The following is a 23,216-nucleotide window of genomic DNA, read 5'->3' as shown; positions in this document are numbered from 1 at the left end:
ACGTTAAACTTGTGTCACAAAGCAATGTTTGGCTTTCACGCCATCTACTGTAACTGCACCCAAAAAACCGACTGCACCCTTTGTGACATTTGCCAGTAACTGTCACACCATAGAGACTTTATAACTAGCAGAGATTGGGCTCTCTCCATGGACATTATCAATCTATTTTGTCCCAAACTTTGTACCATTACTTCATACTCTTTTGTTTCCTTAAGTCTTCGTCTTATTTTGGTCCAGCACAAATACTGACCAGTCAGTCTGCGTGTGGAAAAAAAGTTAACAATTTTACAAAAAAGGAATTTGAATGCACCACGAAAACAGGCGCTGTGAATCGGCTTCTCACGTCAGCGTTACGTTGAACCGGAATCTAACTGCCGAATCGGAAGCTTCCTTCAGCGCCGTTTTCACGTCCACCCTCAGATTAAGTATGTAATAAAAAATTGGTTTGAGCAAAAGAAAACACATAAAACAAATAATAATACAATCTACCAAACGCAGAACCCCATCGAATATTATCTTGGATTGTTTGATAACTTTGACGACACTAGTTAGAGAAGGACCTTTCTCGTCAAACTTGACGACCACTCGCCACATTCTATCCCTCGCTCACCTTTTGTTTATCCCCATGGTAACCGCAATGACATTGGACGTCTCGCGCGAGTGTGTGCGTGCCTGTGACGTGGGACAGTAAAGCCCCGCCCACCGTTTATTCTAACCCCGCCCTCCTTAGAATGAAAATTGATACCATCCTGGAGGCGGCCATTGCGCTTGGATCCACACTCACGGGTTTGTTATTTCCTTGAAACCGAAGCGATTTACTACACGAAGAACTTCAGCGCCCAGCGGGATCCACCTCCTTACATTTTGTTGTGGAATACAGAGAAATAAAGGAAGATAGTTCCAGTTCGTGACGGGCATCCAACTGAATAGGACTTGCGAACGTTACAGAGAATCCCTGATATCTACCAGGGAAAGGAAACCATCCAAAAAAAAAAAAGTGAACAATATATTTTTCTCACAAGTCCTCGACCTTATTTAGATGGCAAGCTTCCCAGAGTCTGTAAACGAAAATGAAATAGGTAAGCTGTATTTCCTTTCAGTGTGTAGTTTATAATGTGGCCTTATGTCTAAATAAATTACAAACTGGATTTTTCTGAAATCCTCCTCACCGGGTCAATACGCTCGTTTTTATTTTTAACCTAAATAATATTAAATCTTTTTTTTAGCTGAAATTGGTGTGTCTTCTGGATTTAGTAGATTGTATTATGATTATATATGTTTTTTCTTAGCCCAACTTTTTATTACATATTTAATCTGAGGGTGGACGAGAAAGCTGCCTCGCACGTACGACCCTCCCCCCCACACACACACACACACACACACACACACACTAAAGCGTTTCCTGCAGCACGTCGACGAAGTCACATCCGAATTACTCTTTAGTGCCCTAGTTTAATTAGTTTAACTTTTTTTCGCCTTTGGTTATGGGTTCCCTCTCTATATCTCTCTCTCTCTATCTATCTCTCTCTATCCCGCTCTCTCTATATATATATATATATATATATAAATTATTATTATTATTTTTTTGGTTGGTTGTTTTTTTTTTGTTGCAAAATGTCCTAACATAACTGACAAACGACTCGGATGCCTGCGTCGTCGTTTAAAACGACCCGTGTCTACGGGTACGTAAAATGTTTTTAAATTCAGTTTTATAACTATAGGGCCTTAATAGTCATTAAATATTCGTACATTTGAATTTACGTATTTTTCAGATTTTTATTTCAATTTATGACGTACCCGGACGAAGTTGTGTTATAAAAATTCGAATGAAACATTTTTTTTGTAAGTCTAATACAGTAACAGATAATAACTTAACTTGCTATCAGATCAAAACAAAACCGTTAGAATAAATTCATAGAATCTAGTTCACAATTTACGCTTTTTTTTATCCTATCGCTACCTCTGTCCTTCCACGTTCCCCCACTTATACTTTATTGAATAAGAGAGGGATGATTTGTCCCAAGATTTCATTAAACTTTATTTAGAATTTGTCTTAAAAAGGGCTTGAAAGTGATACTTGCGGACACACTTGGACATAGTCTGTGGGTAGAAACCGCAATAAAACGGATGATGATAATATGCAATTTCTTCTGCATTTTACTACCTGGAAAGAGGGCAGACGTTTTAAGCGAAACATATCAATTTAAATATGGATTTCATGTGCAATTGTGTTGACTTTACTCATTGGAAAAGGGTGCAGGGTGAATATAAAATATCTTAAAAGGATTTTCAGAAAAACCTACAAATTATGTTTTTTTCATTAAAGCTGAAGATCTTTGTTTCTTTATGGTTGATTTAAGGCTTGTAATTATAATTAATGTAATTTGAAGGAAAAAAAATATTAGAATAATATTTATTAAGAAAGAAGAAATTCTCGAGCAAACTAATTTAGAATGGAAGAGCAGGTTTCAACCAGTTTAAAATAGGCTGTTAGGAAATAATGGGAAGTTATTTCTATTCCTGTTATGAAAACAAATGCACTCAGAGAGCGCTTTATTTCCCACTGATTGCAAAACAAACTTTAAGCCTGTAAGCAGTCAATGGTTGCAAATACAATGCACAAATATATACAATCTTAATAACCCATCTAATGACACCCTTTTTGACATCTGTAACAATAGTCTCAACCAGTAATTAAAGGATCAAAGCATACATTTGCATTACACACTAAAGAATGACGGCTGGACATTTTGAAGCAGAATTATTTTTCTTTTCTAGGCAAGGCTAAGTTCATCGGTGAGCTTTTGGTGCCTGCGGCTCCCTTTGACCAGAAGTCCGGAAGAGAGGCCTGGACTGTAGCCTTTGCGCCCGACGGTTCATACTTTGCATGGTCTCAGGGGCATCGCATTGTGAGGCTTGTTCCCTGGTCCAAATGCCTCAAGAATTTGTGAGTGGTCCCGCATCTAACAATACACCACAGCTGTCCCTTTTTTTCAAACGTATCTGACTTTTGACACTGCAAAGTCAAGCTGAGTCATATTAAGTCATGGAGTTTTTAGTTGAGTAGTCAGGAGTTTTACTACTAAGTCTATTACTTCAATGACACTCAGGTTCAGCCAGACCATGCCTCATTATTTTGTGATTAAGGGCCTGCACGCTGAATCTTCCTTTGGTGCTACTGTGACAATAAAAGCCTTTTTTTCTACTTTACTTTACTACTACTACTTTACTTTAAGCCGAACAGGATAATGCAACATGTTGGAAATCCCTCAGGTCTCCCAGACACAAACTCTTGTGTTGAACCAGGATTGTAAACAAATCGCTGAAATTACCTCAGTATGCGTTGGTGTGCTTGCCTGCAATATTTCAACTCTCAACAATTGGTTAAACATGGCAGTAATTCATTTGAAGCCACTTGTCAGGTTCCTTTTTGGCCAGTGGATAATTCCACTTTGGGCACCATCAAGATCCTAATGGATGTTATATTCACACTAACAATGTTTTGTAGCATCTGGTAGCTACAAATGATGAAGCTCAAATCTTTAAAACAATGTATAATTGTTTGGGGAACAATTCTATCAAACCAAGACAAGACTCTTAACAGAATTTCCTGTTCTAATACAAAGTAAGGTTGACACTGCATTGTGTGATCAATGTTTCTAAGGGTGTTACCAAGAGGTTGCTTGTTGCAGGAGCTCCCCGCTTTCCTTGCTTTTTGGGCCATTATATTTGAATTGTGTCTGGTTCGTTGACTAGTTCATTTAGCTTTAAGTTAGTTTAGTTAAGTCTGTTTACTGTTTTCAATTTCCCCACAGGGATTAATACAAAGATATATCTAAAACTATGGAGCTGCTTCAGAATAGCTTTGTCAATGAGATCTGGTTGACGCAAAACTATAAAGTCCCCCTGTTGCATTTTCTAGAAAGTTATTCATCTTTGTGCATTCTCAATAGGGAGGAGCTTGGCTGAAACACCAAGGACACATGGTTGTTGTTATTTCCTGTTTTTCTGCTGAATATACCCCATGACTCCTGCTAAAAGGAGTGAAATCACTGTTTTCAAATCAGCCTCCAAATACATCAGGGATACTGTAGAAATTGTCTGAGGATTGCCGTAAAATTAAATTTGAGCTCATGATCAGTTGTGTTGTGTTGTGTTGCAGGATTTGAGAGGTTTATTTGTCACATACATATACGTACATCCACATTTCACGAAAACGGCAGATACATGATTAACTTGCGAATGCCTGGGTCACGGATGTGTCAGTGCATTGCTCTCCAACAGAAGCTTGTCCATTTCACAGTGTGTGACCACTGTGTCCTGTTATTATCTTCACAATGCATTGGGGATGTGGCTTTCCTACTTTTGCACTGAAAAACATGTGTTCACTAAACCGGATCTTATGAAAATGACTCGATGCAATTATGTTTTTTTTTTTTAATGCTGTCAGACTATTGAAGTTGAAGGTCTTACTCTGAATAAACAACAATTAACTACAATTTATTTGTAATTCAGGAGTGCATTCATACTGCAAGTGTTTATGGACCTGTTGCGAAGTGCCTTAGGCATTTGAGAAACCCTTGTGATTGGATTCTGAATTACTCGGTATGAATGACTTGCAGCTCCATGTGCCACAACGGGGAGAGCACCAATGGGGGCGGAACTCGTCGCCTCTCCGGCCAGAACGGCAGTGACTGTCAGGTTGGGCTGACGGCTGGGGAGCCCGGCGAGCACACCATCGACTGCGGCGACATTGTGTGGGGGCTGGCCTTCGGCTCATCAGTGCCAGAGAAGCAGAGCCGCTGCGTAAACGTCGAATGGCACCGCTTCAAGTTTGGCCAGGACCAGCTTCTGCTTGCGACCGGCCTCAACAACGGACGCATCAAGATCTGGGACGTGTACACCGGTGAGCAGATCCACATGCAAAATTGTGTGAAGCACAACGGCGTCATCTGCAAAACCGTTTCTGAATTAGGGCTGCAGATATTCCTCTATGATCTCATTCAAATTTGTATGCTTTATTCTTTTTAATATTCAAATGTATTCAAATTTTTAATGCTCAGATTATGAATGCATGGTTATGCATGGTTCTGCAGCTCCGACAGAGCAATATTTTCTCCAAACAAAGCAAATAAAAACTAGGTGCTGCGCGTGCATTGTGTGCACAGCACATCCCATGCTCTTCCTGTGCTGGTGTTACTGTGTTTTTTTTAGACCTATTGTTTTTGTTAGTTTCTACTTGTATGATACAAACTTTTTAAACCAAGGGACATTCCCCCTTGGATCAGGACAGTGGATTGCAAAATGGAGAGAGCGATCTCCGGTCCACTGTGTGACCTATGTCTCCGGAAAAAAATGTATTTAATTAATTAATTTATTTTAGATGGGGGTTTTTTTTGGGTTTTTTTTGAGGAGCACGGCACCCAGACGGCAGTTGAAGTAAGTTAAAACCCCGGTCAATGTTTGAGGATTTATGGCTACTGTCAATAAACGACATTGAGTTTGATTTCACTATGGTTTTTATTTTTCATCTTTATGTTAAGCAAAACCACTGCCACCTCCTCACTGTCGCATTTGTGTTTCTTTCATCACGGAGTTCTTATTGAGTATTCCGCGAACATTGCTCTGGGAAATGTTCTCTGGAGGTTCTAATGTCTTTTGTTCTTGTGTCTTTTTAAATGTACCTCCTGCTTTACTGGGAATATTTCTCTCACGGTATTAAGTCGGACGCACGTGTGGGCGCAACGCGATGTGCTGTACGTGCACGCTTCCTATTAAATCCATGTTAATGCACTGCTGTGGCTCCACCGACCATGTAAGTTGCGCAGCATTTCTCTATTTTGCGCGAGAGGTCTAATTTTTTAATTCTAAATTTTCCCTCCAAATGCGTGGAGCCTTTTCCATAGAAACACAAGATAAAACTACAAAGATTTTTGTCAATGTGTTTTATATGAGTCTACATTGTACCAGAGATGTAGGGTTGGGTTTGCTTATTGATCAAGACTTATTTGATGGCTGTATGGCTGTGGGGGAAGAGGAGATGGGGTTGAAGTTAATCGGTGGTTTTAATGTGCATAAGTTCATCTGATTGGGGGAAGAGTGAGAACGCTGTGTCATGTGGAAGGAGAGTGTCTCAAGATGCGTTTTTAATAAAAAGGGACACGGCCATCCCAGGGATTTATTTTCCAACTGAATACCTTATCGCCGAGTAGTTGTAAGCCTTGGGGCAGGCAATGGATGGAGGCATGACAAGGTTCAGTCTGCGTCTCCTTCATTGTGTCTGTCTGGTTGACCCCGCCACGCATCACAGTATTGTCAAACTGTGTTTAAACAAATATATAAATAGCTTTTGTTTCCAATTCTCCTCTTCTCCACAACATTGATGCGTCTGGGACGCTTCACCACGTAGCCGATGGAAAACTACATTATGTGCCGGGCCATCACGTCCAGTGGACTTGTACCATAATGTGCGTTCACTGTACAACAAACTGGATTAATTTATATTGAACTTCATTGCTCATCACATATAAATTGATTTTCTCACGTTCACCAAAAATTTATTTATAAGCAATTATTTATTTATAAAAATAACTACACAATCGAATGGCAATTTCAGCATTCAAAATGTTTTTTTTATATTAAAATTCTATTTAAATTTAGTTTCTGAAGCCCTATTCTGAATGTACTTACTTTAATAGCTGCTTGCTTTATTAGCTGCTTGCTTTGCTGTAGGTTGAGTCCCCTTCCTGCTAATCTTCCCGTCAACAGAGAAAATGAAAATTAATGTTAAAAAACAAATTTGATTTGTTCACAAGGCATTCTATTTACACTTTTTTCAAGCAAATGTGTGTTTATTATTTAATTTGCGAAGGGCAACTTTGTTGTGAGGACAAGTTGTAACTCTTCTCGGGTGCCGCTTGTGATGGATCTTTTTTCTTTTTTTTTTAATATACTTTCTGACTACAATCTCCATCTGCCTGTCTCTAGCTTCTTATACCTGTGAAATTTATGAACACATCGGGGTCGTAACATTACCATTTGCCACTGGCTGCCACTGCTGGTTAAAAGAAGTATCACATCCGATCCCAAACAGGGTGTTCTTCTGGCAAATATTGGTTTTCAGACGCATCAAATTGCAGGTGCAATATAAAATGATCTTTTGATTGACACAACCTTGGGTTACTCTCTGGTTGACAAGGCCCGCAATGTTTCTCCTGCCATAGCCAGGGCCGTGCGGCCTGCCTACTGATCCCCACAATGATTCATGAAAATAATATTGGGAAAGGTTCATGAAAGATAAGTTTAGTGTAGCATAGAAATAGTAGCACCCCTTAGGTGCGACTAAGAGGTCCTCTATTTTGCCAAACAAAAATAGTGTCTGAATTTGTGAACAAACTCTACACTAGGTTTTTTTTGTTTTGTTTTGTTTTTTTTAAAGAACATAAGTCCAATAAAGATCAATTTCATCATTATATCATCGTGTTGCATATAAATTTAACAAAAAAAATTGAATTGGTGTTTCCCTATTCTCTTCCAGGAAAGCTGTTACTGAACCTGATGGATCACACAGACATAGTGCGGGACCTGACCTTCGCTCCAGACGGCAGCCTTATGCTCGTCTCTGCATCAAGAGACAAGACCTTACGCGTGTGGGATCTCAAAGATGATGGTATGGAGAAGCATCCTAGAAATACAGTAGCTATTTTGGATTCAAAATATTCAACAATTGACTATCCGGCCTTAACGTCAAACCCAAGGTCCTGTTGTACGTTTCAAGGGTTATGATCAAATGCTAGTCGTGCACCTATGGACATCAGGCAGGAAACGGAATGGATCAGGAGTTAATCTCCCGTTTTAGCTCATTGGAGAAGAATGCCTCCAAGTATTTTGTGGACATTCTCCCAGGAGCACAACTTCTGGGTTCTGTGCTGCGCAGAACCTGTTTCCTAAAAAGTCTGCGACACAATAGAGTTGACCCATTTGGAAGGGTAGTGTGCTAAACTTTCTGGAGTCTGTGGAGAGTTAATCTTCTTGGCTACAACTGGCTGGGTCTACAGTCATATCAGCCCAGAAAAAGCTCATCTGTCCAATATATAGCTGATGTATCCTCATATAAGTAATACAAAGGATTTTGACTGTTGTGATAGTTTGGGAGCACAATAATTTTCTTTTGTACAATTTATTATTTCCATCTTTTCATCTCTGTCTCATAGCCTCTATATAGAGAATTCATTGCAGCTGTAAATACGTTTTGCGAGAGTTTTTAAAATATCTGTTCTCCTGTACAGGTAACATGGTTAAGGTTTTGCGGGGTCACCAGAACTGGGTCTACTGCAGTTCTTTCTCCCCCAACTCTTCCATCCTGTGCTCTGTGGGTGCTGGCAAAGCGGTATGTCAAACTCAAAATGCCGATGTCTGCAAATTGATCTTGTTTTTAGGGTTTGCTAGCTACTCTGTGTGCTATTGCTTGTGCCCAGTTATGCTCAATCAACCTACAAATGACACACTCCTGACTTTAAACTTCCTTCCACCTCTCATTTCCAACCCAGTAAAAACCTGCTCAGTGTCGAGATCAGCTGTTGTACCTCCCTCTGAGATATTTTTAGATTTTCATTTTTTTTTTCAATGAAAGCAGAACTTTCGTATGAAAAGCTGTGCATGCAGAGTAAAGAATAAGGGTTAAGAAAAAAATTCTGGCTGACCAGAAGCCACGCTTTACCGACGCAAATTTTATCCACTTTGGTACAACACAGCTTCTAGCGGTCAGAATGGAAAAAAATATAGATTTTTGTATTTAGTTAGACAAGTGATTCTGTGCGGCTCTTGATGTAATCATAAAACCCCAACCTTCTTTAGTCATCATACGTTGAACTGGGGCATACTGAATGAAAGTGTGTGTGTGTGTGTGTGTGTGTGTGTGTGTGTGTGTGTGTGTGTGTGTGTGTGTGTGTGTGTGTGTGTGTGTGTGTGTGTGTGTGTGTGTGTGTGTGTGTGTGTGTGTGTCCAAAAGTATTTTAATGGAATTGAATTTTATTTTTTTTATAAAAAAAATAAAATAATAAAACATTCAAATATAACCTAAACTATCCATCCTAGTGCAAGCTTTGGCTAAATATGAAATTATATGAAATAGTTATATTTTGGGAAGAAAAGGAAAAGACAATTTTGACTCTGGTGTCTAATATGCTTCGGAGTCATTGTAGCTTTTAAGAGGCAGCCATGTTTCTGGTTATTAAGTACCAAAGTACTGACTGACCTTACTTTATCATTGCTACACAGACAAACCCACTCCACACCCCTTTTAGTCATGATCGTAGGCTTTGTTAGGCGATGTGTGTGTCCCTACAGTGTGTGTCTTGCTTTCCCTGTCACAGGTCGTGGCAGAGCTCTGTGTGTGATTGGTTTTGAAGGGACGCGCCGCGCTGACATTTTGAGCAGCCGGTGCAAACCGGGGGGACGCACTGTGCCCACTGGCCCGTGCCCAGGGGCACCCTGGCACGCTGACCCGCAAGGTCAATTCCGTACGTAGGTGCTGCTCCGTGTTTGTCTACCTCTGCTATTGCAGTTCCTCTTCTTTTTATTTTATTTTTTATATTTTTATTTTTAGAACTCTTATTAAAGAGAAAAAAATAACGGTGAAACTCCTTACCCTCTTCCTATCATACCTCCCAACTTCCCCAATCCAACTTGATCTGTTCCATCTTTGTACTGAACTAGTACCAGTCAGTGTTAGCATTTACTAGCTTTGCTTTTTTTGTTAGTCTATTTTACATCAGGCTTTACAAGCTTGTCAGATTCAATGGGCCTCATTCATGAATATGTGCACAAAAATGTTTTTGGTTTGTGCAGCGTCACCACCGGATTCAAGACGCGTGCGCACCGGCCATGTTTGTTCTTCAGCATTTGATGAATCTTAATCTTTCTAAATTAACAGGCACGTGCTTCTGAGTGCTAATTAGCACCATGTTTCTCGAGTTCTCCATGTAAGGAACTTCCTGGTTCCAGCACAGAGGTAAACAAAGAGAAGGGGGCGACTATTGTGCATGTCTGCTTCTCAGGAGGATCGCTCTTTGGCCTAAATGAAAACAGTAGATTGATATAAAAGTTATTTTTTCTATTTATTAATTACATGTAGGCTGATTGGTGCTTATAGCCAGGAAGCCCATGGAGCATTTGGACATGGTTGTCTTGTGTTGGTCTGGTGATAAAGTTGCGGCTCCACCTTATTATTTATATAATAATATAATGAAATATGAATAATTGAAAATAACAAAAGGGCTTCTCTTGCCAGTGAAAACCAGGTGATCTGCCATTGATCACTCTCAGTAAACAGATCAGTAGATCTCTATAGATGCGCGCTCCCGAATCCACATGTCAATATCCATAAAGCAAAATAATCCATTGTCAAACCTGCTTGGAGATTAATATGATGGTTTATAGCTGGCTAAAGTTAACCACCTGCACATACAATGGAGTTAATTTAAGGATCCTAGACTTAAACATATAGAAAAACACACACACAAATCAAATATGCAAATAAGATGAATAATAGGTGTGCGTACGCATGGTCAGATGCAGTTCTTAAGTTCCATAAGAACAAATTCAAGTACCAACATATTGTTGGATGACAATTTTTTGTTAAATGTTTCATACACAGGATTAAAGCAAAAGTCTGTGTGGCACACTGTTCATGAATGAGTCCCAATGTCTTTTATAATGAGTTGTTTCGGTATAACATTATGATCGTATTTATTACCAGATTTTCATTTTTTATCAAAACCAATGAGGCACAGCCTCCCCCCTTTCCTTCAAGCCACGTTTCATTTAATTGTAGTTAGGAGCATCATGATCTGTTATGTTGTCCAAGCTCAGCCCATCATAATGGAATTAGTGAGCAGGGCTACCAATATTACATTGCATTACATCATATCATTTAGCTGATGCTTTTGTCTAAAGCGACACTAACACAATATCAAACCAACAGCCAGCTGAACATTCTCTAGAAACAAGCAGTAATAGTTGCAATACTGTTCATGAAAACAGATGTAAAAGGGTTCTTTGTGCCATTGCAGACTGACTGTATCTCTATAAAATGTTTGTCTTTGTCCCAAACACTGAACACAAGGAGGACAGCTGTCGTTGAAAATCGCAAAACAGCTGGTTGTCCTTATATGAGGTTCTCCTGTAGACATTTCTGCTGTCTATAGTTGGAATTCCATGGTTTTTATCCCAAAGTAGCAGAAATAACACCCATCATCATATTTGAGCAGTGACATTTATGGTTGTATATATTTTGGTTGTAAATTAACATTGTATAGAGGTAACATATAGAAATAGCTGATTTTAAAAGAAAAAACGATGGGCAATCTATTGGGAGCAAATTGCCAACAGCTGATAGCCGTGACATTTTCATGGTTCTGGGAAGAGAATGCAGGCAGTTGCTTTGAGCACAGGAATGCCAATATCACCCTTAAGCCAGAAGGAAGAACTGTCTCAATTGTGACAATTAACTCTCCAACACTGACATTTGCTTTAACCTAATTATGCTTAATCATTCGAAATTGAGTTTTGCTCACGTGCAATGTTTGACGGTATTGCCTTTTCCAACTTTGATCCATTGTCGGGGTGCTTTCCCCAACAAACAATGCTCAGTTCTTCTCGTGTAATGAGCTATATTTCCATGTAACTACATCACATGATAAGAACTGAGCATTCTTTGTCGCAAAGCAGTCAGCGTTTAACCCATATAATAGGTTATCTGAATGGTGTCCTGTCATGAAATATATCCCATATGCTTTTTCAGACTCAGAAAGCATGATGTTTTCATACTATAGGCCAGTAAAAGGAGTAAGTAAAATAATAATGGCCTATTCTGTTCTACAACAGCATCATATAGCCCATTTCCTTTTCCTCTTTCCATCAACTAGCCCTCACAATGCATTGTGGGATACACTTGCCAGTGTATGTGTGCAGTGTCATCATTACAGTTCAACGGATGTTTGTCAACCCAGTATGTTTCACATACTATTTGAGCATACTATGGTTTCGGACATACTAAACTATACTAAATTTTGCGTTCTCAATTATATGCTAGTATGCCATTTTCGATGCCATGAGGTTTGTAAATTCCATGCAAAGAAAATCTAATTTAAAATGTAAGTTCTACATTTGCGTTATTAAAATAATCTCTTCATTGCACCAGAGCAAAGACATTTTGTACTTAACACTGACTATGAATGCAAGAGGCGCCGATAGATCACTATTTGATAATGTGTGCGCGTGTGTTTTTGCCCTTTGAGCCGTGAAATGTTCTTTTCTCTTGCAGTATCTGTTTCTCTTCGTAGGCTTCTGCCGGACGTGTGAGCCTATTGTAAACACTGAACTAAATCTCAGAAAGGGGGGAACCCAGTGGAGTAACATTATGTTACCTTAAGTTACAACTTGTTTCATTTTCTCTTATTTTGTGTTTACATTTGTAAATGTCCCTAATAACAGTAAATTAACTTACGTTTTAAAAGTTTAAATGTTTCTATAGCTTTGTTGCTATTAAAGTTAGCCTGTTTTTATATGTATACAATATTAAACAGAAAAATGTCTTTAGTAAAATATTGAAATATTGATAATTTAGTTTCTCACATGCTGTTTGTTTCTTTTACCCATATTCTTGCTGATTGTGTAGCCTGTGCTGGATTGCATTTGCCCTGGTTTTAAGCCTACAAAGCCTTATATTGACACTGAGCAGAACTTTGTGTAAATTTCCCCTTTTAATTGACATTTTCGTGCCATTGAGTAAGATAGAAGTCTTGTATTGTATCATATAATGTGTGCTTCACTACAGTCCCTCCACGGGCTATAACACGCTTCCCTTCCTTCTGCAGGTGTTCTTATGGAACATGGACAAGTACTCTTTGATCCGGAGGCTCGATGGACACCACAATGACGTGGTGTCCTGTGAATTCTCTGCCGACGGGGCCCTGCTGGCAACCGCCTCGTACGACACCCGGGTCATCATGTGGGACCCGTATAAAGGCACCGTTCTGCTGGAACTGGGGTGAGATGTGTTAAATGTTGCCAGCACGACCCACCCTGAGTTGAAATTATAGGGAGTTGGAGAAGATGCATGGACTGGATTCAGGAGTGGAAAAGACTCACTCAGTATGCCAGAGGATCTTGGGATATATCAGGAGGTATATGTGCCAATATTGGGCCTTGCAGCCCCCCCAACAAATGTTTGGACGATATTTCTTTGCGGAAGCTTTGTAGTTGCCGAGTGTGCTACTGTGCTAGTATTGACACAAGACTCGCGAACGACTCGTTTATAGCTAATGAATCTGAGAACGAACAACTTGGAAATCTGGTGTCACTCTGGCGAACGAGTGAATTTCACTGAGGACTAAATTAAATTCCATTCACAACGTGCCGTATGAATCCTTGATCGTTCAGGAAGCCATCCCTCGCTCACCGTTTATTACACCAACTATCAGGTCTTGAACAAATATTTTTACTGATTGGCTCGTTAAGTAGAAAACCTCAAAAGGAGCCAAACATTGCATCGCTGTGCTCCAGGCATACTTGTTATAATACCAGACATACGAGATATAAAATCATAATATTCTGTCTCGTGTATCGTTTTGTTTGATTTCAAGTAGACGTACATAAGCAGGATAATATCATTTTTCTCGGTCTGTCGGTCGGTGTATATAGACATATGTATATCTAAAAAACAAAAGGCACATGGATGCCCAGCTCTGGTTCTAGGCATTTTTCCGTTCTGGGCAAACCGAGCAGCACAGCAGAGCGGCTGTGCGCACATCGCAGGTACACCAGGGTACGAGGTTCATGAGGTGTTCCGCATGAATATATCTTGCCCAGACAATCCACTACCTGGACTCCCATTCATGCTTTAAAAAAAAAAAAAAAACACCTGATAAGCAGGGCACCATGGGGTCCATGGGTCAGGTGCTTGCTGCACCCCCCCGCACATACCTGCCGCTTAATATGCAAATCTTGTCTTATGATATAGTAATATATAATATAATCTCATAGAAAAAGATTTCAATTTCTTTAATTTCCTTTGTTTCTTACTTGTATGGAAAACCTAACTCGGAGAATTGGAGAAGAACTCAGAAATTGGTTTCTTTTCCAGGCAGCGTGCCGGCTCCCATGCCTGTGTTTTTGTTTTAGATCTATTTATTTTTGTTTGTTTCCTGCATTTATGAAACCACTTTTTTTTTTTTTTTTAAACACAACTGAATTAGGGGACTGTCCCGTTCCAAAAGTGTGTGTGCGTGTGCGTGTGCGTGTGCGTGCGTGCGTGCGTGCGTGCGTGCGCCGATCAGCCACAACATTAAAACCACTGACAGGTGAAGTGAATATCATTGATCATCTTGTTACAATGGCACTTGTCAAGGGGTGGGATATATTTGGCAGTAATAAAACAGTCAGTTGTTGATCTGATGGAAGCAGGAAAAATGGGCAAGCATAAGGATCTGAGCAACTTGGACACCGGCTAAATTGTGGGCCAATTCCACAGAAGAGCTACTGTAGCACAAATTGCTGAAAAAGTTAATGCTGGCTGTGATAGCAAGGTGTCAGAACACAGTGCATCACAGCTTGCTGCATATGGAGCTGCGTATCCGTAGACCGATCAGAGTGCCCATGCTGACGTCACCCCGTCCACCGCCCAAACCACCTACAATGGACACGTGAGCGTCAGAACTGGACCATGGCGCAATGGAAGAATGCACCTGGTCTGAGGATGACATTTTCTTTTAAATCATGCTACTGTAGCTCTTCTGTGTGATCAGACCAGACGGATGAGCCTTGGGCGCCCATGAACCTGTCGTTCACTGGTTGTCCTTCCTTGGACCACTTTTGGTAAGTACTAACCACTGCGACTGGGAACACCCCACATGACTGCCATTTTGGAGACGCTCTAACCCAGTCATCTAGCATCATAATTTGTCCCTTGTCAAAGTTGCTCAAATCCTTACACTTGCCCATTTTTCCTGTTTCCAACACATCAACTTTAAGAACAGACTGTTCACTTGCTGCCTAATATTGTGAATTTTGAGATAGAATTTCTCCCATTGACATCCACTTGGATCAATGTTTGGGACTCTGAGCACCGTTTTCACATGCTATGGTCTTTCCTTTCTCCAGCCATCTTTTCCCCCCACCGTCACCAATATTTGCCGGGGGGGCAAATGACCGCTGGGTTCGATCCGTCAGCTTCTGCCATGATGGCCGTCACATTGCAAGCATCGCTGATGACAGGTATGTTGTATGCAGAACGGGGACGTTGCAAATGCTAATATCAGTGTGAATGTCTTTGTCTTGGCTTTATCTTGAGCTCATAATGAGTCACTAGGAGTTGCACGTTATATTATAACACCGGATGCCAGTCTTATAGTCAAAACCAACCTAGGAAGGTCCAGGTCAAGTAGGGAGGGATGTTAAGGTTGAGACCACAGCTTGTTGAGACTGGCCAAGAAAGGAGCGTCCACGTCGCGGCCCTGGGAGTATTGACGAGATCGACAAGATCGTCTAGATCTGCAAGATACTGCTAATCCTATCACCACCACAAGCAACAGTTACAAGCTATGCTGAAAGCTGTAAGCTACAAGCCACAAAGCTACAGAACACAAGAGAAAACATCATGCCTGGAGATAGACACAAAGGTCGATGTCGGAAACAAGGAACCGCCTCAAGACCAGCATTGACAGTCATATCTGTGAACATTGAAGGGTTCTCCTCTGCAAAACAAACCACCTTAGCCGATCTTGCAGCAAGCAACATTGATGTTCTCTGCTTGCAAGAGACTCGCAGAGGGAGTGAAATAGAAGATACAGATATGTCAGACGACCATGACATTGAAGTCCTATCCGCAGTGCTGTAGAAACATCTGTCTATAAACCACCACCTGTAGACTTAATATTTTCCCAGCCAATCCCCAAAGTACACAGCGAACCACAGATCATCACTGGGGACTTCAACAGCCACAGCACCCAGTGGGGCTACCCTGAAATGAACAAAGATGGAGAAGCAGTAGAGGACTGGATGGATACTAACCAACTAAGTCTGATCCATGACCCCAAGCTACCACACTCGTTTTTCAGTGCTCGCTGGAAACGTGGCTACAATCCAGACCTTACCATGGTCACAAGTAACATCGCTGGACTGTGTAAAAAGACTGTGCTGGACCCTATTCCATCAAGCCAAGACCATCCCATTGGGATCCAAATTAATGCAGCTGTAGTCCCAACCATCGTGCCCTTTAAAAGGCGTTTCAACTACAAGAAAGCAGACTGGAAAGCTTCATCAACGAGCTGGAAAGGAAAATCAAAAATATAATACCAGTTAGCAAGAACTACGACCAATTTGCTAACCTGGTGTTGAAAACTGCTCGGAAACACATCCCACAAGGCTGTAGAGTTGAATATATACCTGGGCTTTCAAAGAACTGTGCAGGACTCTATGACAACTACGTCAGCATGTTTGAAGCAGATCCCTTCTCAGATGAGACATCTGCCCAAGCTGAGAAGGTGATAGAAAACATTGCCCAAGAGCACAGCAAGACCTGGAATGCTCTTATTGAGTCCACGGACAGGCAGCTCCTCACCACCCAAAAGTCACTGCCAACCAAGTTGCCAATCAAATGCTTTTGAATGGAAAGAGTGGAAAGAGAGGGAAAAAGACCAAGCTGAACCGCAAGAAATACATTGAGGACCCTGCTTTTACAAGACAGCTTACTATGGAAGAGTTGGAAGGGGGAATCTCTACCCTCAAACCAGGAAAGGCAATCGGATTGGATAACATCGCAACTGAACAGATCAGGTACTTTGGTCACAAGGCAAAGACATGGCTTCTACAGCTTTACAATGAGTGCTTAACAACACACAAACTCCCTAACATCTGGAAGAAAGCCCACATTAGAGCACTGCTGAAACCTGGGAAAGATCCATCCGCTCCCAAGAACTTCAGACCAATCGCACTTTTGAGTCATACCTACAAGCTTTTCGAACGTCTGATCCTCAACAGAATTGGCACCTTTGTTGACGAACACCTCATCCCTGAACAAGCAGGTTTCCGCCCTGGCAAGTCGACAACTAGCCAAGTACTCAACCTCACTCAGTACATCGAAGACGGCTATGAGGAAGGGATGGTAACTGGTGTGGTGCTTGTCGACCTCTCAGTTGCTTATGACACAGTCAACCACAGACGTCTCCTCAGCAAGATCCTGGAGACCACAAGGGACATCCGTCTGACAGAACTGACCGAAAGCATGCTTGAAAACAGGAACTTTTTTGTTGAGCTTGGAGGAAAGAAAAGCAGGTGGCGAAGACTCAAGAATGGCCTTCCACAGGGAAGTGTGCTTGCACCATTTCTCTTTAACATCTACACCAACGACCAACCAAATACTGCAGATGCTCGCCGCTTCATCTATGCAGACGACCTTGGCATAAGTGCACAAGCCACTGACTTCAAAGTTGTGGAAGACAGACTCTCCAATGCTCTGGCAGAGCTAACACCTTACTATGAAGAGAACCACCCACGTGCAAATCCATCTAAGACACAGGTGTGTGCCTTCCACCTGAGAAATCGTGAAGCCAAGCGCCAACTGAAGGTCAACTGGTCAGGAACCTCCCTCAAACACTGTGAGCACTGGTTTATCTAGGGATAAAACTGGACAAATGCCTCTCTTTTAAGACCCACATTGAGAAGACCAAGTGTTAAGTGAGTGGGAGGAACATCACCCGCAAGCTCACTGGAACAACCTGGGGTGCTAATCCACAGACTCTGAAAGCAATCGCACTGGCTCTCTGCTACTCAGCTGCCGGGTATGCCTGCCCAGTATGGGAGCGAGCTGCCCATGCCAAGAAGTTGGACCCCGCCCTCAATGCTAGCTGCCGCCTTATCACTAGCTGCCTGAAACCAACACCTACAGACTGGCTATACATCCTGGCAGGCATAGTCCCACCAGAGATACGACGAAATGCAGCAAGCAAGAAAGAGCGGCAACAACAGTCCAGTGATCAAAGACATCCTCTCTTTGGCCATGTGCCAGCCAAAAGCCACCTTAAATCCAGGAAAAGTTTCCTGAAGAGCGTCCCACCTCTGAAAACACCGAGCGCAAGCAGTGAAAGTCACTCGGTGGGAAGAAAGACTTGACAACCTCCCAACAGAAACAACAATGGAGCTAAAGGCGAGTGAGGCACTGCCCCCTGGAGCAGACACCAACTACGCAGTGTGGAAATGTCTTAACAGACTAAGATCTGGTGTTGGACGTGCAAAAGCCACTCTTGCCAAATGGGGATACCTGAATGACGGGGACGCTGTGTGTGACTGTGGAACTGGACCACAGACCATGGAGCACCTCCTGATATGTCCCCTGCTGGAACAGCCCTGCACAGCATCGGACTTAGCAGAGTTTAATGAGAAGGGACAGCAATGTGTTCAGCTGTGGCTGAACCACATCTAGCCAAGCCTTATAACTGACTGTTTTGTGGACACGACAAGAAGAAGAGTCAGACTTAAGTCAAAGACTTTGAGATGACAAGTCCAATTTGTGTTGGCCGTTGGTTTGGTTTTTTTTTTTTTCATTGCAGAGAGAAATATTAAATTATTCCCATTGATGATAGTTTTCGATCCGTTTTTCTGTTTTGCTCTTCAATGAGTACAATTGTGGCTTTGGGAAAATTCTTTCCCCACCTCTTATTTAGGATGTGACTCTGACCTCTTTGTAGGCTTTAGCTAGTCATGGCACACTTTTTACAGTGAAATAATCCTACGGCACACCACTATCCTTTTGAACCACTAAAGGCATCAGAAACATGTATGTGCTTACTATTAGGGCCTACTAATAGTGATGCAAGACTAACACACTTTTAAATCACTAAGAAGCTGGGAGTCACTCCAGCAGAAGATCGCTACGAGTAGCCCTCACGTTAGGAGTGAAACTTTTTCTGTTGGAGCTGGTATTCTGGTTTGGACTGATGAATTGGATGAATTAGTGCAGCCCTGCAATTTTGATCTTGCAACACAAGGGCTAATTTCTGTATTTCTGTATTTTCTTTCAAGTTGAATTTGAATACATTTTGTGCTTTGCGGTTGAAAAACACAGCACTAGGCAATCATTTGCTTTGATTATCTTAGTTGTCCTTTCTCATTCTTTCCCTCTGGTGTTTTTGGAAGGTCTCCCTTGCACCTCCGAGTTCTTAGGGTTAGTGGGGTGCCGGCAAACTATCCACTGAACTAGTCATTGTCTGGCTAGGCTGAGTTTATATAATTTTCTAACGTTGATACATTCATCAGTATGTTGCTTTGCTGGGGTGTTTTTAAACTCCCCAGCAGACAAGTCTTGCTGTGGTCTATGCGAGAGCTGAGAGCGTTACTGTTGCAACATGTCTTGTTAAGATTGGGCACATGGATGTCACAAGGCAGGCATTAATCATTGACTGACGCCTGGCTTCCTGCTCACCACAGCTCCACCCTGCTCCCTGATTGACAAACTTGTTTGGAGGAAAAAAAGCTTGTTGAACTGTGGGGGGGTTTATTAAAATGGTCCATTGCCTTGGTGGAAGGGGTCAGGGTTAGGGATTTCCAGCCAGCTCGCTGCCTCAAATCCATTGTGTAACAGCGGTTGAATTTCTCTTTTCTGCCTATTTTTAAAGCAACACTATGTAACTTTATTTTACCTTAAAATAACAACTTAAAAATAATTTTGATAGTACACTGACCTGTAATATGGAGGATGGCCTCTTTCATTCCCACCCATCCCCCCCAACGCCTGCTCTTGCACTATATAACTATTCAAGTACGTAACTGTGTTCTGGTACGTGACCACAAAAAAAGTGCGTTACGCTTTACGGCACTATATCCGGTAATTATACAGGTTTTTTGTTTTTTTTGCCTGTTACAGTTTATTAAAAAATCAAAACTATAAAATTATAAACTTGCCCGTCGAAATGTCTGCTAATAATGTTCATCCAAAACGTAGCCATTCCACCACACCGACAGCGTGGATGAGCCGGGCCACTGGTGTGCTCGGCACCCACACGTCAGCTGGCGCGCGCCAATTCTCACTTTCAATTCACCTCCGATCTGCAAGACTGAGCACATCTGGTGCCTACATCAGCCCCGTCGCTCCCCCGGAGCTGTGGGCTGAGTGCTCGCTGCTGCCCATGGCTAAGGGAAGCAGCGAGGTCTGTCCAAGGGGCGCTGTAACCTAGATGTACATTATATCTGCGTTTGTAAGAGACTGTTATTGAAACGTGACAGGTAAGGTTCAGATTTGTCCAGTAAAATGAATGATTTTCGGACACAGGACAGTTTTGTAAAAGTGCAATTGCACTGAAACTGAAGGGGCACCAAATAACAAAAGTTACATAATGCTGCATTAATTGAGAATTAATTCCAGCGGCTCCAAATTTGGTCATGTACTGTTTTTTGTTTATTTTTTCATTTTGCCCTTACGCCAGATTGGTACGTTTTTGGAAAATCGAGGACAAGGCCCCCCAGACCATCGCACCCCTGACTCATGGCCTCTGCTGTGCCTTCTCCACTGATGGAACTGTGCTTGCTGCAGGGTAAGACGTTTTATTCTCATGAACACGCAAACCCAAATTTCCACTTTGTTGACACTTTTGAATAGATGGCTCTGGCACATCTGATTTCGAGCTGAAAAAAAATATGTTGTCCATTGCAGTATTTCTTTCATTTGCATCAATATTGACCAGCCTGTACCATATCAGATAACAATGTCATACCTTTGCATTCCATATTTGACACTTGAAAGTACATGTAAAGTGAAAATAAAATTGTGTTCTGAGATCTGGTGTTTATATAGTGGCTAGGGCGGGGCCATGCCAAGTATGACCTTGTATATGTCATTGAGTCATGGTTTTGCCCCGCCCAAAAAATCTGGACCACGAAATTGATGAGAAACAGTTTAGTGGTGGAACTCCACAATTCAGTACTACGTTGTTTAGTCTTTTCACATGTTTTCAGCAATTACTTTGACAGGTATAATGTGTTTAGAAACAAATCACTGAATTCACTTCACAGGGACTTTAACGATTGCAATTCTGACAGTAATTCTGTTTTTTGGTTTTTTTTTAATCTATTGGTGACATGTGATGTTCTGGCTTCAAAATGCAAGCCCAAATTCCTTACCCTCGTTCAAGTTGGTCATCTTCATGTGTTTATTTTCAAGTCAAGCGATCATTAAGAAGATAACTTGTTTGGGTATGATTTATTGCCATTACCTAAAATAGTGTTTTAGGCTTGGGAAGAGTCACAATTAAATCATCTATCGGCGATTGGCATTGATGACAAACGTTTTTTTTTTTGTTTGTTTTTTATCCGTCAGAGCATTGAAATTGTGTAAGTCTACCTTATCCTGAAACTGAAGCGGAGAGAGGGGGGGTGGAGGCTCTCCTCCCCTCCGCTCAGAGCTGTCGAGTAACCAGTGGTGATCGGATCTCACTTACCCGCTCTACAGTCCTGTGCAGAGACTTTGACAAGCAGGTGCTCAAAAAGAAAAGGCACATGGACCCCTTCCTCCGGTTTTAGGCATTTTTGCACTCTTGGCAAACGGAGCAGTACAGCGGAGCCGCTGTGCGCACATTACAGGTGTGCCAGGGTGCAAGGGTCATGAGGTGTTCCTCATGAATATAACTTGCCCAGACAATCCGCTACCTCGATACCCATTCAAGCTTAAAAAAAAGCACCTGATAAAAAGGGCACTATGGGGCAGGAGCCCAGGCACCCTCCACCTCCCATAGGAGGATAGGGGTTTTAACCTGTTGCTCGTTAGCCCAACCACCGAGCAATAGGTATGCAGCCACCCTGACCCAATCACCTAGATCCAGGTCAGGTGTTGCTGCTCAACCATTCCATCCCCACATACAGTACCACCAACACCAAACTGAGGCAAGGAAGAATTCCTGGCTGAAGCCGTGTGTGTGTGTGTGTGTGTGTGTGTGTGTGTGTGTGTGTGTGTGTGTGTGTGTGTGTGTGTGTGTGTGTGTGTGTGTGTGTGTGTGTGTGTGTGTGTGTGTGTGTGTGTGTGTGTGTGTGTTGACAGATTGCATTTTGTAGGTGTTTCATCCATATCTTCTCCTTCCTTCCTCTAAGGAGCCGCAATGGCAGCGTCCATTTCTGGGAGTGCCCGCTCAGCATCGCCAACCTGCAGCACCTGTGTCGCATGGCTCTGCGCCGGGTGATGAGCACGCAGCAGGTGGAGGCGCTGTTCATCCCCACGCCCCTACGTGACTACCTGGCCTACAAAGTCATATGACCGCTGTTGTACCACCACACCACGCTGGGAACACCAATGAGTTGCTCGCATATCCTTAAAGAAAAAAATAGTCTTCATAAAGAAGGGGGAAAATAATCAAAGGGCAGCAATTGTTTCATCCCTTCATGCAAAAGACATCACCATTGTGTAATTTGTTTCTTCTTCTTTTGCTAGGATGCTTCTATTTATTTATTTGTGTTTTTTTGTTAGAAAACGGGCGTACCAGCCGGGTTGTCATGTCTATTACCGCAGGCAATGGGTTAGAAGTTCTCTTTGTGGCTCAGCGATTTTATCTACCTATCAGTTGTCACACCTTCGCGGTTTGATCCCGAGTACAAGGCCGTGCTACTTTCCCCGGATTCTGCTCAGACTTGCTCTAGCCGACTGTTAACTCTTGGAAGTGACAAATGCTTTAACTGTCTTTCACCCTCTTACTTGAAAAGGCCGTTACCCTTCTTAAAAAGATACTTTACAATGCTACATTTTCATTTTTTTGCACGGAAAACGTTGCAAAGTAGGGAAAACTGCTGTGGCTGAAGGCGTCCAAAGCCTGAGTCTCAGTTCTAAAAAGTGAATGGAAGTGTACCCCCTCTACAGTATGCCAAATCGGGGGGGGGGGGGGGGGGGGGTTGTGGGTGTGGGTGTCGGTGTGGGTGTGTTCGTTCATCAGCTCTGTACCCGTTCAAAATTTTCACAGAATAATCTTTGCTCAAGGTATGAAGAGCTTGATTTGCATGCTCCATTCTTTCCAAGAAGAGTGGTGGACATCAGTTGATGATCATTGTGCTGTCTATGTACAGTATATTGTAAATTATCCTGTATCTATGGAAATTTCCATTTGTTCATGTTTTGTACATAGCTGTCATTTTTACCAAGTTGCAAACCTCAAGAGTGTATTTTTTCTGTTAGTTTTTCT

At 41.9% G+C, this 23,216-nt stretch overlaps 1 protein-coding gene across 1 annotated transcript; it reads left to right on the top strand.

Moving 5' to 3' along the window:
- Window positions 1-782: 782 nt before the first annotated feature.
- On the top strand, window positions 783-22,897 carry wsb1 (WD repeat and SOCS box containing 1). Its single transcript, XM_080007489.1, has 9 exons — window positions 783-1,079; window positions 2,779-2,947; window positions 4,623-4,906; window positions 7,538-7,669; window positions 8,289-8,389; window positions 12,879-13,051; window positions 15,163-15,276; window positions 20,481-20,588; window positions 22,138-22,897. The coding sequence occupies exons 1-9, from the start codon at window positions 1,040-1,042 to the stop codon at window positions 22,298-22,300; spliced, it is 1,284 nt and encodes a 427-aa protein (XP_079863615.1). The 5' UTR covers window positions 783-1,039; the 3' UTR covers window positions 22,301-22,897.
- The last annotated feature ends 319 nt before the right edge of the window (window positions 22,898-23,216 follow it).

The sequence above is a fragment of the Zeus faber genome (genome assembly GCF_960531495.2).
Source record: "Zeus faber genome assembly, chromosome: 9".
NCBI lineage: Eukaryota > Metazoa > Chordata > Actinopteri > Zeiformes > Zeidae > Zeus > Zeus faber.
This window is presented reverse-complemented; position numbering and strand designations above follow the sequence as displayed.